The sequence below is a fragment of the Oenanthe melanoleuca genome, chromosome 1 (genome assembly GCF_029582105.1).
Source record: "Oenanthe melanoleuca isolate GR-GAL-2019-014 chromosome 1, OMel1.0, whole genome shotgun sequence".
NCBI lineage: Eukaryota > Metazoa > Chordata > Aves > Passeriformes > Muscicapidae > Oenanthe > Oenanthe melanoleuca.
Genome location: NC_079333.1, coordinates 28335408 through 28347912, shown reverse-complemented (window position 1 = coordinate 28347912; position 12505 = coordinate 28335408). Strand labels below are relative to the sequence as shown.

The window sequence follows — 12505 nt, the reverse complement described above, 5'->3', positions numbered from 1 at the left end:
TTCTGATTGTATATTTGTATGCAAACAGTTCATCAGTGTGCTCTATATAATGACTTCCGACAGATTTTGAAATGTGGAAGAGAATCTGCTTTGCATAATCTTTTGCCTGTATTGCCTGTAAACTGTAACTGGTGTTTATTATATTTATTTTTCCATGAAATGTTGTAACTGAAACACAAGGGCAAATGTGTCATTTGACCTGCATCAGCAGTTCAGATTCATGGTCTTGACATTCTAAAATTCTGTTTCAAAGCAAGAAGCCAATCTGAGATGAATAGTGAAGCAGGACATTTTCTTCTTAATCTCAGGCAGCTAATATTTTGTTATGCCCTGAATATCTTTTTATACAGTTGTAGTTCACCTCTTCTAGAAAAAAGGGAATGGTGAGGGAAGCTATTTATTTCCAGGAACCAACTCACATTTTTCAAGCCTATGATTTTGATCTAAGCCTATCGTGCATTTTAAAGAGGAAGTCAGGTATTCTAATAAAAAAGAAATTTCCACCTTTGTTAAGAGCTAGACTACCCTCTGGGAGAAATGAAGGCCTGACATCCTCATAAAAAGATTTCTGTAGTGTAGAATAGGGTCTCTTTTCTTCCACATGAGGAAGTGATCAAGTTCTTCCTCTGCCAGCCAAGTTGCAGAGGTAAAAAAGTGGCAGTAATCCTTGCTTACCTCAAGGCAAGCATCCAGTCCTTTTCAGCTGACAAAAGAGCCCCACTCAACCAATGAAAGGGAATTACCTTCTCTTTTGGTCTTTCACAGCCAGGTATTGAGCAGAGTTGTCAGAGGAGCATCCACAGCACTTGCTAGCTCCCTGTAGATTTGCATGTCCCAGATCCCTTAAATTTTTGTCTTAAATTTAAGTTTGCTTTTACAGGCTAGAAGGTGTTAAACAGCTTTGTCTATTATCAGAACTCAAGGACAGTCCTGGGGTGCTCATTAGTCAGAGAAGCCCTGGGAGTGTTATGCAAAGGCTGTGAAGAATTGTGCCTTCCTGCTCATGAGAAGACACAAAGTATGGCTCTGCTCTTACTGCAGGAGGGTGGAGAGAGGCATCCACTGTCTGACAAGATCACAGCTCTACACTACACCCCTAATACTGAGCCTGCAGAGGGACAGGTGATAACTGCCTTTCCTTAAGGAAAGAATCCAGGCAGAGTATCAGGCAAACATAAATGGAGAGAAATAGTCATATTTTGTAATTAAGTCCTCACCAGCTGGTAAACTAGTTTGGCCTGGGACACTGGGACATCTCTTCCAGAAGAAAGAGGTAGAATTGCTTAATGGAATTTTTTCTGTTGTTCCCCCCACCTTTTTTAATATAACTGCCCTTGAGCAGTGCTTTCACTGGAATAGGTAACAAGAAGGGGAACAAAACTATTCAAAATAAAATGTGAGGTGGCCATCAAAGCACCTCAGCTGTCAGGAACAGCAGAAAAGCACCTGCCTGGAAGTGACATCAAGGACAAGGTATTTGCTAGAGACATGACCTGAGTTAGCTGGCTCCCAGGTACCAGTTGTGTGCACACATCCTCTCAGGAGCAAGAAGTGAGATGAAAGGGAGAGAGGTTGCTTGAGAAAGCCAAATAGTGGTAGCAGCTGTGTTAGAAGTACTAGTAGAAAGTGTGCAAAACCAGGCCCTTTCTGCAGCCTTGTAACCCCCCAAAAGACTGAAAAAAACCCATTAAACAAAAGTTTGGAAACATTTTATAAGGGCAAATAATCTCTAACAAGTACACAGGAAAACTGTAGTTCTGAAAACCACGCACATCTAAAACTGGTTTTATGGTTATAGGGGAAGGTAGAAATAGTTTCAAGCAATATTTGTTTTGCATTTAGAAGATGCTGATATAGTGTTGTGATGTTTGTATGCTTCTGACTTATATAATTAGGATTTACCCATAAGCAGCAGGAAACAGCTATAGGAAGCAGTGGGTTGAGTAACTAAATATAATGTGGTTTGGCCAACAAGGCCTGAAAAATGTCCTAATGGTCACTCACTCAGCGATCACAAGGCACACACACGAGATCAGAAGGGGTTGCTTGTGCTATGGGCCAGCCCTGGCAGGCTGCTAGCAGGGGTACACATGCAGATAACACTCAGCTCTGTTCCCACAGAAGCTTTATTGAGTATTTGGGTACAAGAGTCACCACTTCTCTGCAAGCAGAAGGATCAGATCTTTGCCATGGCAATTTCTTCTATGACATAAGTTCTAGAGAACTGGTTCTATTGCACAAAGAGATACATATCTTGTGTTTCCAGAGGTCAATTTTCAGTGGAAATACCAGCATTCCCTTTATAGGTTTTTTGATTTTTTTTACATTTTCAACTGCTGACTGTAAAGAGGGCAGCTTTAACCATTCAACAGAGGTCCATCTTACTCCAACAGTCTCTCTACCTAGTCCTCTAGGTACATAATAGACCCCTGGAATCAGAAGAGCTATTTGGCTTAAAGCAAGCTTTTCTCCAGCCTTCTTTCCAGCCTGGGAAAAGTAAGCCAAACCAAGATTTTATGCTGCAATCCAGATAATCTGTTTCAGTTTGACTTGGGTAACAAAGAGACCATTTTCAGGTCTTTGCCCCAGCAATCCTTAGAACAACATAGATCAATGTGATTTTGAAGTAAAAAAAAAAAATTAAAAAAAAAAATTGGGCTTTCAACTAGGGTAGAAGAATACAAGAGATGTGAACATACAGACAACACACTCTAGGTCAAACCCTTACCAGGCCAAATATTCCCATGACCCTACAATAATAAAATTATTATTATAATTAAGGGCTAATTTAAGGAATGTACAGTATTTACAGCCATTAAAACTAGACAGAAGATACTAAGTAATAGGGGAACAAAGTAAAGGGAGATTAGGACACAACTAGGAGGATGTTCCCAGGCTCTTTCCTATTGTACTGAGAAGCATGTTCGTTTCCTCTGATATCTTGAATAGCAAATGCTATTCAGGGCCTGCCTAGATATTCTCATGATAAGAAGCCTCTCTCCAGGGATATCTCTAGCACAGGGCTAGAGAAGTTCTATCAATCTTGTTCCACTCAAAGTGTACAGCATCTTATAAAGGAAGCCCATAGCAGCTGATGGTCCTGTCTCCCAGCTTAGCAGGAGTCAATAATGCTCTCTGTTCCTATGAATGTGGGAAATTAGTCAAAAGTAGTTGTCTTAGATTGCAGGAATGAATCTCAGAAGAGTGGAGTGCTTTCTGTAACATCAGAACAAGTCAAATTGAGTCCCTGGGCCAGTTCACTTCAGTTCAGGTATGAGCTGAGACCAACTAATGTCTGTTCCTAAATTTTCATCCTCAAGACCAGGAAAGCTGATATCTAGAAGGATTTTGCTGAGACTGTCATTCATGGTGTCCAGGATAAGGCCCTCCATGAGTGACCGGTTTTCAGTAAAGCCAGAGGCTGTCAGTTCCACAGAGGATTGCCTGGAAGTGTCACGAATAAACGCTGGAGAGCTCGTGAGGGGCACATGGACCATGTCACTGGATTCTGTATTGAGCAGTTCGCGAGGAGAATCAAAGAGAGGATTTTTAAGGGGTGTGCTGTTAAAACCCAGCAAGTCCTGGTTGTCCTGGAGGGGTGTGAATGGCAACTGAAGGGTTTTCACTGGACTGAAGTCCAGCTCATGACTTCCCTTGGCTAAGGAAGCAGACTTCCAGGGGTCAAGGACCTCTAGTGAAGGGGTAGTAGTGGCTGAGACTTTGCTGGGAGTGGAAGAAACGGGCAATTTGCTGAAGATGTCCTTGACTGGTGTTTTAAAGGCCCCCTCTTCTCCCCGTGAGCAGCTGAGCTGTGATAGGTTCTCAAGGGGCTGGTTTTCCTGGGGGAAGGGATGGTCAGCCCCTAACCGGAAAGGGTCAAAGCTGCTGCTTTCTGGCAAAACAAGGACAGGCTCTTCTGAGCAAGGCAGTGCTAGGCGTTGTTTCCTTCTGGATCTGCCCACTTCTCTCCTTTCCCTCCTCTTTATAACTAAAGAGTCAGAAACTGCCTTAGATGGGGACTTCAGTGTGGTGAACTGTTTCCTCTCCTTTGGGGATGAGTCTGGAAGGAACAAGCTTGGCTCTTCCTTGACTGTTACGGTTGAGGAAAATGGGGACAGCCAGTGATCCAGCTGAGAGCTTTCTTCCTCCTTTATACAGGCACCCTCAGGGAAAGAAGACAATTCCTCACCAGGCTGGGAGCTGTTCTCCTGTATGGAATGAGTTGGGGGAAATAAACCTTCATCACATTGACCCTCCTCCTTGACAGCAGCCGTGGATAAACAGGGTGACTCTTCTGCAGACAGTGACATCTACAATGAAACACGGGTCACATGCAGATCTAAGCAACCCAAAAATCCAAATAATAGTGGAAAGAAAAGAAAGACTGGCATTTAAGGTCAGCAGAAAGGGTAAGAGGAAGATATTCAGGAAGCAGTAATTATAACAGACTGAGATTGATCTCTGTGAAATTGATAGAAAGAAGACTAAGGATCACATGGGAAGGATTCTAACTAAGTGACTGAAAGTCACCCTTCAGAGCACTCCTGCTCTGAGGAACTTCTGGGAATACAGGCAGAAGGAGAGCTGAATATTTCTGAAAAAAATATAACTCCTTTGATTTTTTTTCTTACATAATTTAAATGGGAGTAACAAAATGAATGAGGACAGCTTTCCCAGAAACCAGGAAAAAGGAAGAGAAAAAAAAAGAGGTTATCAAAAGAAAAGCACAGGAGAAAGAATATAAAGCAGCAGGCATACAAAGGAAAATAGGATTATGGTTAGACAGGATGGAAGAAGCTAAAGCTTTACAATGCCTAAGCATACAAGAGCAGTCAGTGAGATGCCAAGAAAAAGATCTGTTTAATAGCTGTTTTTCTTGAGCCCAGAATAACTGTGAACTTCATAGAATTAGCAAACAGCAGATACGGAAATCCTCTGGGAAGAGACTACATGAAATATATTCTCTTCCAGAAGTTCCTTGTCGTTACTTGTCTATAGAGCTATCAAAATTATGAATGTTTTAGGATCAGAACAAAGTCATTCCTCCCATTCTTCTTTCTTCACATCCCAGCAGTAAAGAAAAATTGTCCTGACCAAACCATACAGTCCCTTCCTCTAGTGAATTATAGAAACATCCTTAGAGCAAATACACTAGCTGTTAGTGGCCAGCCTAGAGACAGTAAAGGATACCAAAAATTTTCACTGGTTAGTTCCTTGATAGGAGCTTGGAGTTTTAGAGCACCTAATAAAGATGCACAAAGGAACCATATGAAGAAAAGGTTCATTGAAGGCAAGAGATATAGAAAAAAAAGTAAACAAAAAATCCAAACAAACACACCCCTCCTTAAAAAAAAAATCCCCACACCCTCCCTTGCCCACTCCTTGCCCCCCCTTAAAATAAAAAGAAAAAAGGAAAAAAAAGGGAACCACACTAATTCCCTCAAAACTCCTCAGAAAACAAGAAACTAACCTTTGTAGCAATGCGCACACGTTTATTGCTCTGCAAAGTCTCTGAGCTGTTAAGGGATGCTCCCTGTGCCATGGACAGAGGAATCTTCATGGAAGGCTGCAAGACAAGAGGCTGACTCAAAGGAAACTGGATTGGAACCAGGTAGGAGTTGACACGAGGAAGCAAAGGCTTCATCTTTCGTCCTGGAAGGGAAAAGAAGGGACTCACTTTTGCCTGTTCTCCACTGAAACCCAGGCACCTTACAGAAAGTCATCCTAGACATCCCAAAAGAAACATTTGATCAGATCACTTGCCTTCTTTGCTAATTTTAAGGACACAAATACCAAGCCAGAAGGCCCATGAACAAGAAAATAACCTTTCATGCAGATCCTACCCCTCAAGTTGGGGCTCTCATTCCATTTGAATGCCCAATGCCCACTATCTCACCATCACATCCTCTCCGACACAATACTGTTTCCATTTCAAACCTGACAATAAGGAGCATAAAAGCTGGCAAATCAGGATAACATACTCCACTTGTATTCCTAAAGAAATCTGGGAGAGTTCCCCAGATTTATTGGACTGATTCTCTTTGGCCTAGACTGATGTGGACACTTACGTGAATTCTGGGGTTCAGTTTTGCTTCCCATGTTCTTCAGAGGATCTGGAAGACGACTCTTTTGTTGCTGCAGTCATTGTGAAATAAGTAAGAGGAGAAGAGAGATTAAAAGAAAATCCACATTTATTCTGCTGCCTCACTGAGAGCTGTGAAACCAAAGGTCTGTGCTGCACTAATGCAGATAGAGCAGCTGTTAGTACCCAGCACTCAGATTGGCTCTAGGTCTGTGCCACTTGCTGGTTTGCACCCATGCCATCCCAAAGCCAGCTGCCCACCAAAAGCTGTGTAGGAAAAGAGACAACATGACAGAGCTGCTCCAGCTGGAGACTCTACAGCAGAAGTGAGATTGTTTCAGTGCCTGAGGAACAATGAATAGGATGGCTTTACTGTATATTGGATACCTATACAAACCACAGACCAGATAGGTGTTCAAATGGCATAGCAGAGGCAACAATGGGATCAGAATTCTGAGCTGATGGAAAGAAGGCCAAGGTTGTAGCTGTGACAGAAAAGTGTTTGACTGGATGCTTGCAAATCCATCACTGTTAAAACTGCTAAATGCAACAGCGAACAGGTTCATTCTTCCAAGAGTCACAATGCAGTGGGTTCCAAAATGAAAAAGGAGCACAGACAGATCCTATTCTCTCTGTATCTGAGCCCCAGAACATATTTGAACTGTTGTCATGGAGATGATTTTACCAGAAGTCTGGGCTTGTTCTCTGAAGCCTACTGGTGTCCATTGCAGCCTACTTCAGCAGTAGACTTCCAAGTTGCTCAAAGCTGTCCAGCTTTACCAGCCAGAGAGAGACTGTACCATCTGAAGGCAGTCAACCTTTGGCTAGATCCCTCTCCCCTCAAAGGGTAGACATGGAGCTATATGAGTAGATGCAGCAGTGACTCAATCCCCCTCCCCAAGCCTGTTGTCCTTTCCTTCTGTGACTGGCAAGAAGAGAATGGAAGATCAAGCCCCAAGCCACACGGCAGTTCTTACTGATTCAGAGTACTCAGGCGATGTTGGTGACCCCGAATCCAGCGGCTGGTGGCAGAAGGCATTGAGCAGGGAAAAAAAATTAAGATAAGTTATCAACCAAAGAGGGAGACAAAATGGGACATTTTAAACTTGTACAATCTGAGCAAACAAAAGTTAATTCTACCCATCCACTGCAGAAAACACAAGCGTCTAAACACACCTATATCAGACTCCCAAGCTCTATTTCCTTGATGAAATCTTCCAAAAATACCTAGTTGGGCTTGGACAATTCCATTCTATGACTGACTTATCAAACAGCATAGGAACACCTGGTTGGCCTCCCTGGAAAGCTCCTTATTAGGAATTTGAATCAGGCCCATGGAAAGGCTGATGTTAAAGCAGCTTGACCTTACAGTTAAAATAAGGTGCATCAGGCTAGTGTGGCATTTAGAAACTGGATAGCCTATCCTATTTTCTCTTCACAAGGCAACTCACCTTAAATACCTGGTCCAATGTTAGGCAACGGTTTGCATCAGGGTGAATAGTCCAGAAGGAGATTTTACCGTTGGCAGACGTCTCACGGACAAACATATCATGAAGGGACAGGTTGTGCCGAATGGAGTTCTGGGGAGAAAGGAGAGAGGGGGAGGTTGAAAAGCAGCAGTTTTGTTATCAGCAAAGCAAGGCCTACCTCACACATGGCTGCCCTAGCAGAGGGATTGCATTCCAAAGTGTAGGCAACACTGAACTTTCATATTCACAGCCTACCCAGCCAACCCTGTCATCAGTCTCTTATTCTCTGTATTCCTGAGATCCCTATTCTCACTCCAGTAATCAAACATCCCATCACCTTGTTTAAGTAGGATGAGGCAAGGGATACAAGAAGTGGTACAGTAAACATTTAGAGTGAAAGTGTATTTGGGGTGGAATGTTTAAATGAGCTTCCATCTCGCTTTGCAGGTTGGGAAACAACTTTTCATTTTGATCCAGAAGGCATGTAACATCACCCACAGCAACTTGAGGGCCTGCTTGTTACCTTCCAACCTGGCTTAGCTACATGTTTAAAATAAGGGAAATGATCCTCAATCCAGGTATAGATGTCTTTCAGGGTCATGCGCTTCTTCTCTGTGCTGTTGATGGCAAACTGGATCATGGCCATGTAGGAGTAAGGAGGTCGTTCTGACACTGAGTCCTGCCATGAGGAGGACACAGCAGCAGCAGCAGCTTCCTCTTCAGTCTGAAAGACAGAAGGGGGGATACATGAATGTTCATGAAGCTGACAAGAAGGCATGGAACATCCCTGGATCCTCTGGGTTTTGTATTCATATCAATAAAGGTCAAACTCAGGTTACCTAGAGATAGTGATGCCTAATTCTTGCAAGTCTTCTGATCCACGTAGATTACTTCCACATCAAGTTTCAGCACATGCTCTTGTATTCTCCTACTTACCTTGACTCTTTCCTGCAGAGGCACCTGATTTTCTTTCTCTGTGTCTTCCTTCACTGAAGAGGGATTTAGCCCATCAGATCTCATCTTCCCCAGCCACTGGATGTTGGTGAGACTGTTGTCCAACACAGAGCTCATTGTCTCACCACTGCCTGTTGAGATAACAGGCCCACATAATAATCACAGAATCATTTAGGTTAAAACAGTCCTCTGAGACCATTGAGTCCAATCTTTCACCAAACACCACCTTATCAACGAGACCATGGCTGCAGCATCCAGTTGTTTCTTGAACACTTCTAGGGATGGTGACTCCAAACCTCCCTGGGCAGTCTGTTCCAATGCTTGACAACTCTTTTAGGGAAGAAATTCTTCATGATGTCCAATCTGAACTGTCCCTGGCACAGCTTGAGGCTCTGCCCTTTTGTCCTGTCATTTGTTGCCTAGGAGAAGGCAGCAACCCCCACTGCTCTACAGCCTCCTTTCAGGCAGTTGTAGGAAGTTAAGGTCCCTCTGAGCCTCCTTTTCTCCAGGCTGAACACCCCCAGCTCCCTCAGCTCTTCCTCATCAGACCTGTGCTCCAGACCTTTCAGCAGCTCCATTGTCCTTCTCTGGACTCACTCCAGCACCTCAATGTCTTTCCTGTCATAAGTGACCCAAAACTGAAAACAGAACTCAAGATGTGGCTTCATCAGTGCTGAGTACAGGCAGACAATCCCTGCCCTGGTCCTGCTGCCCACACTTGCTGATACAGGCCAGGATGACATTGGCCTTTCTTGGCCACCTGGACACAGCTGGCTCATGTTTAGCTGCTGTTGACCAGTACTCCCAGGCCCTTTTCCTCTGGGCAGCTTTCCAACCACTCTGCCCCCAGCCTGTGGTGCTGCCTGGGGTTGTTGCAATGCAACCTGGCCTTGCTGAATGGTACCTGGTCTTACTGAACTTCATGCAATTGGCCTTAGATCCAGCTGGTCCAGATCCCTCTACAGAGCCCTCCTGCCCTCCAGCAGATCCACACTCCCACCCAACTTAATGTCATCTGTGACCTTACTGAGGATCACCTCAATCCCTTCATCCAGATCATTGATAGATACAGTAAACAGGACTGGCCCCAACCCTGAGCCCTGGGGAATCATGCCAGTGACTGGCTGCCAGCTGGATGAAGCACTGTTCAGCACCACTCTCTGAGCCATCCAGCCAGTTTTAACCCAATGAAGAGTGAACCTGGCCAAGCCATGGGCTTCCAGCTTTCTCAGAAAAATTCTGTGGAAGACAGTGTCAAAGGCTTTACTGGAGCCCAGGTAGGCTACAGACACAGACTTCCCCTTGTCAAAACGCTGCTTTCTCATAAGTAACCTACTGCTCTTTCATATCAGCTGTCAAAAGGAAGGCACCAGTCATACTTCTAAAAGATGGTATTGCAACACTAATACTGTGAAAGGAATTAACCTTGAATTCCTGATTTCATGTGTTGTTACCCAATTTCTGAAAAGAACTGCAGCCTTAAAAACAAACACTCAAACCAGACTAGTGCTGTCAACCAAAACAGGAAATGTTGATCTAGTACTTCAAGAAATAGAAAGACTTAGCACAAAATTTAAGTCAGAAGCTCAGATGTCTTCCACCAAAAAAACATGTCCAATATAATCCTTCAGATTTCAATACATATGCAAAGCTATGTAAATTATTAGAATCAAATCCATAGGTATTTTGTTATTAACAAAATATTAATAATTACTGTATACCAAGATGCAGGTGCTGCACTCCTTGGCCCATTTCACATCACTTTGTCTGTCAGGACCAAAAAACCCAACTAAAAACCAGATAAAGGCTACATACTGTTGGTCTCCTGTTCCTGTCCAACCACAGGATCAGCTCCTGAATGCCAGAGGGCTGTACTGCCTGCAAGACCAGGTGTCTGTGGAACATTCTTCTCTCTTTCTTGACTATCTGCAGCCTTGATGGCTGCACTGGCTTTCTTCTCTGATGGGAGATGCTGTGATGGTGCTGGATCTGCTGAACGGGATGTGCCCCCACTGCTAATGAGGATGAACTTGTTGGGGCCATTGTTGCCACACTCTTTTCCTTTTGCTGTCAATGCCTCGATGATGCTCTGGATATCAGCGTTTGTAGGGATGGCCACCACCTGTGTGTTGGGCATTGTAGGATGGTCAATTATCTTTATTCCCGCTGGGAATTTCTGCAGGCCACAGTCCCTTTTGTCTCTGGATTGTCTGTTGTGTTGGTCTTCCTGCCTATGCTCCTGCTTAGGAGCCTTTTCATCCTGACCTCTCTTCTCCTCTCTTGCTGCAGTACTGGAGTCATCATTCTGTGGGAGGGTCAGTTTCCGTCTTTTGAGAATTAAGGGCCTGCGAGGGCTGGTCCTCATTATTGATCTATACTGTCACTCTCCATTGAAAGGGAGAGGAACAAATCCTGCAAAACAAAAGGTACAACATAAAGGGTGCAGCAAATCATCTCAAGACCTCCCACAGAACACACATTCTCAGCAGTTGCTACAAAGCTAGAAACACAAAAGGAAAATAAAATTGAAAGAATTTAATAATACTGACAAAGCTAGTGAAAAATCATACTGTACCTCCTTAACCCACACCTTGTGTAAGCAGGATGGAAGAGAGATTTGCAGAGGAGATAACTTACATTATAAAGTACATAATAATGAGTAAAGTGTGTATGTGCTTTACAGAAAGGCTTAGCTATAATGTGACTTGATCAGCATCAGCCAGCAAGCTGGAGGGAAGGTAGAATATAGAATTAGCAGTGCTGATTCTTATAGGCTATTGCTCTAAGCAGTAGATTACACAACCTGCATGAAAAGGGAATTTACAGGTGGTTTAAGGCCTGGGAAGCAGAGATTATCCTGAACGTTACAAAGGCACACAATAAATGCAGCAGAAGTAAGGTGCTTTAACGAGACCAAGTAAATTGCTGCTAATTTCTTTTGAAGATTTGTCAAGAACCAGATAAATTCATCATTGGATAGCATACAATTTAGATGTCAAACTTTTGGACAACAGGTGGTTTAGACTATAAAGCTGGAAGCAGAGGAAATAAAATCCAGAGATACTGACTGCTTCCAGAATAAGATGCTGTCAGAATACTGCTAATAATGCCATCAGAAATTCAGTGGAGCCTGTGCCTTTCTGCAAACTATACCAGAACCATATGCAAATTATACGTATTGTTCATCATTAGAGATGGCAAGAATAGAAACAAATACCAAAAAAAGAGGCCTTTTTCATTGCTAGATTTGGCGGGGTCAGCAAGTAAATGAGAAAGTTCTCAGTAAGAATCCCCTACGCTGATATAAAGCAAAGTCCAGCAGATAACAAGCTGAGCTGATGCTCTAAGTGCAGGGAGCAGACAGCCCTGCGATCATTCCACGCGGGTCCTGGCACCCGGCACGGCAAGCATGGCCCTTCGCGATCTGCTCCACCCCCTTCAGGGGAGATCCCGGTAAGACAGCGCCGCAAGCAGAACCCTGAGCCAGCCTCCCGCAGCCTGCCTTCCTTACAGGAGCGCGTCACTTCCCAAGGAGGCCTCGACCTGCAGTTCCCGTACAGGGCCGGGGCACTGCCGCGGACGGGCGGTCCGAGGGGCCAAGGAGAGCAGCGCCAACTCGCTCCCAGCTCCTCCTTCAGCCCCTCCAGCCCTGCGCTGCCGCCCTCGCCAGCAAGTTCACCTGCTCCCGCGGAGCCCTCCGCCCCGCGCCGGGCCTAGGCGCTGCCCTCTCCCGGCCGCCCGGTGGCCTTAGCGCGGCTCTCCAGGGGTGCTGACCCTTGCCTGGGGCCGGGAGGGCCGTGGCGGGCACAGGTCGCGACTCACCAGCTGCCGGGCCGGGGCAGGGCCGATGCAGGGCGGCAGCGGCGGCGGCCCCGGCGCTCCCGGTTTGAATTTGGCGCCCGGCGCAGTGCTGACCCGATCACGTGCCGGCCTGCGCCAGTGAGCGACGGAGGGGGCGGGGCCGGGCGGGACGAGCCAATGGGCGCTCAGGGGGCGGGGC

At 45.0% G+C, this 12505-nt stretch overlaps 1 protein-coding gene across 5 annotated transcripts; it reads right to left on the bottom strand.

Moving 5' to 3' along the window:
* Nucleotides 1-2110: 2110 nt before the first annotated feature.
* On the bottom strand, nucleotides 2111-12430 carry FOXM1 (forkhead box M1). Of its 5 annotated transcripts, none has more exons than XM_056500536.1 (9): nucleotides 12328-12430; nucleotides 10321-10917; nucleotides 8488-8636; nucleotides 8075-8275; nucleotides 7534-7662; nucleotides 7060-7104; nucleotides 6069-6135; nucleotides 5471-5652; nucleotides 2111-4310 (listed from the first exon to the last, which is right to left on the bottom strand). In XM_056500536.1, exons 2-9 carry the CDS (start codon nucleotides 10868-10870, stop codon nucleotides 3258-3260), a joined length of 2376 nt encoding a protein of 791 aa, XP_056356511.1. In that variant the 5' UTR covers nucleotides 10871-10917; nucleotides 12328-12430; the 3' UTR covers nucleotides 2111-3257. The 5 variants fall into 5 exon arrangements, with proteins under 5 accessions (XP_056356511.1, XP_056356535.1, XP_056356529.1 ...); XM_056500560.1 differs by having other exon boundaries at nucleotides 2111-4208; nucleotides 12328-12413; XM_056500554.1 differs by having other exon boundaries at nucleotides 7543-7662; nucleotides 12328-12413.
* Nucleotides 12431-12505: the final 75 nt, after the last annotated feature.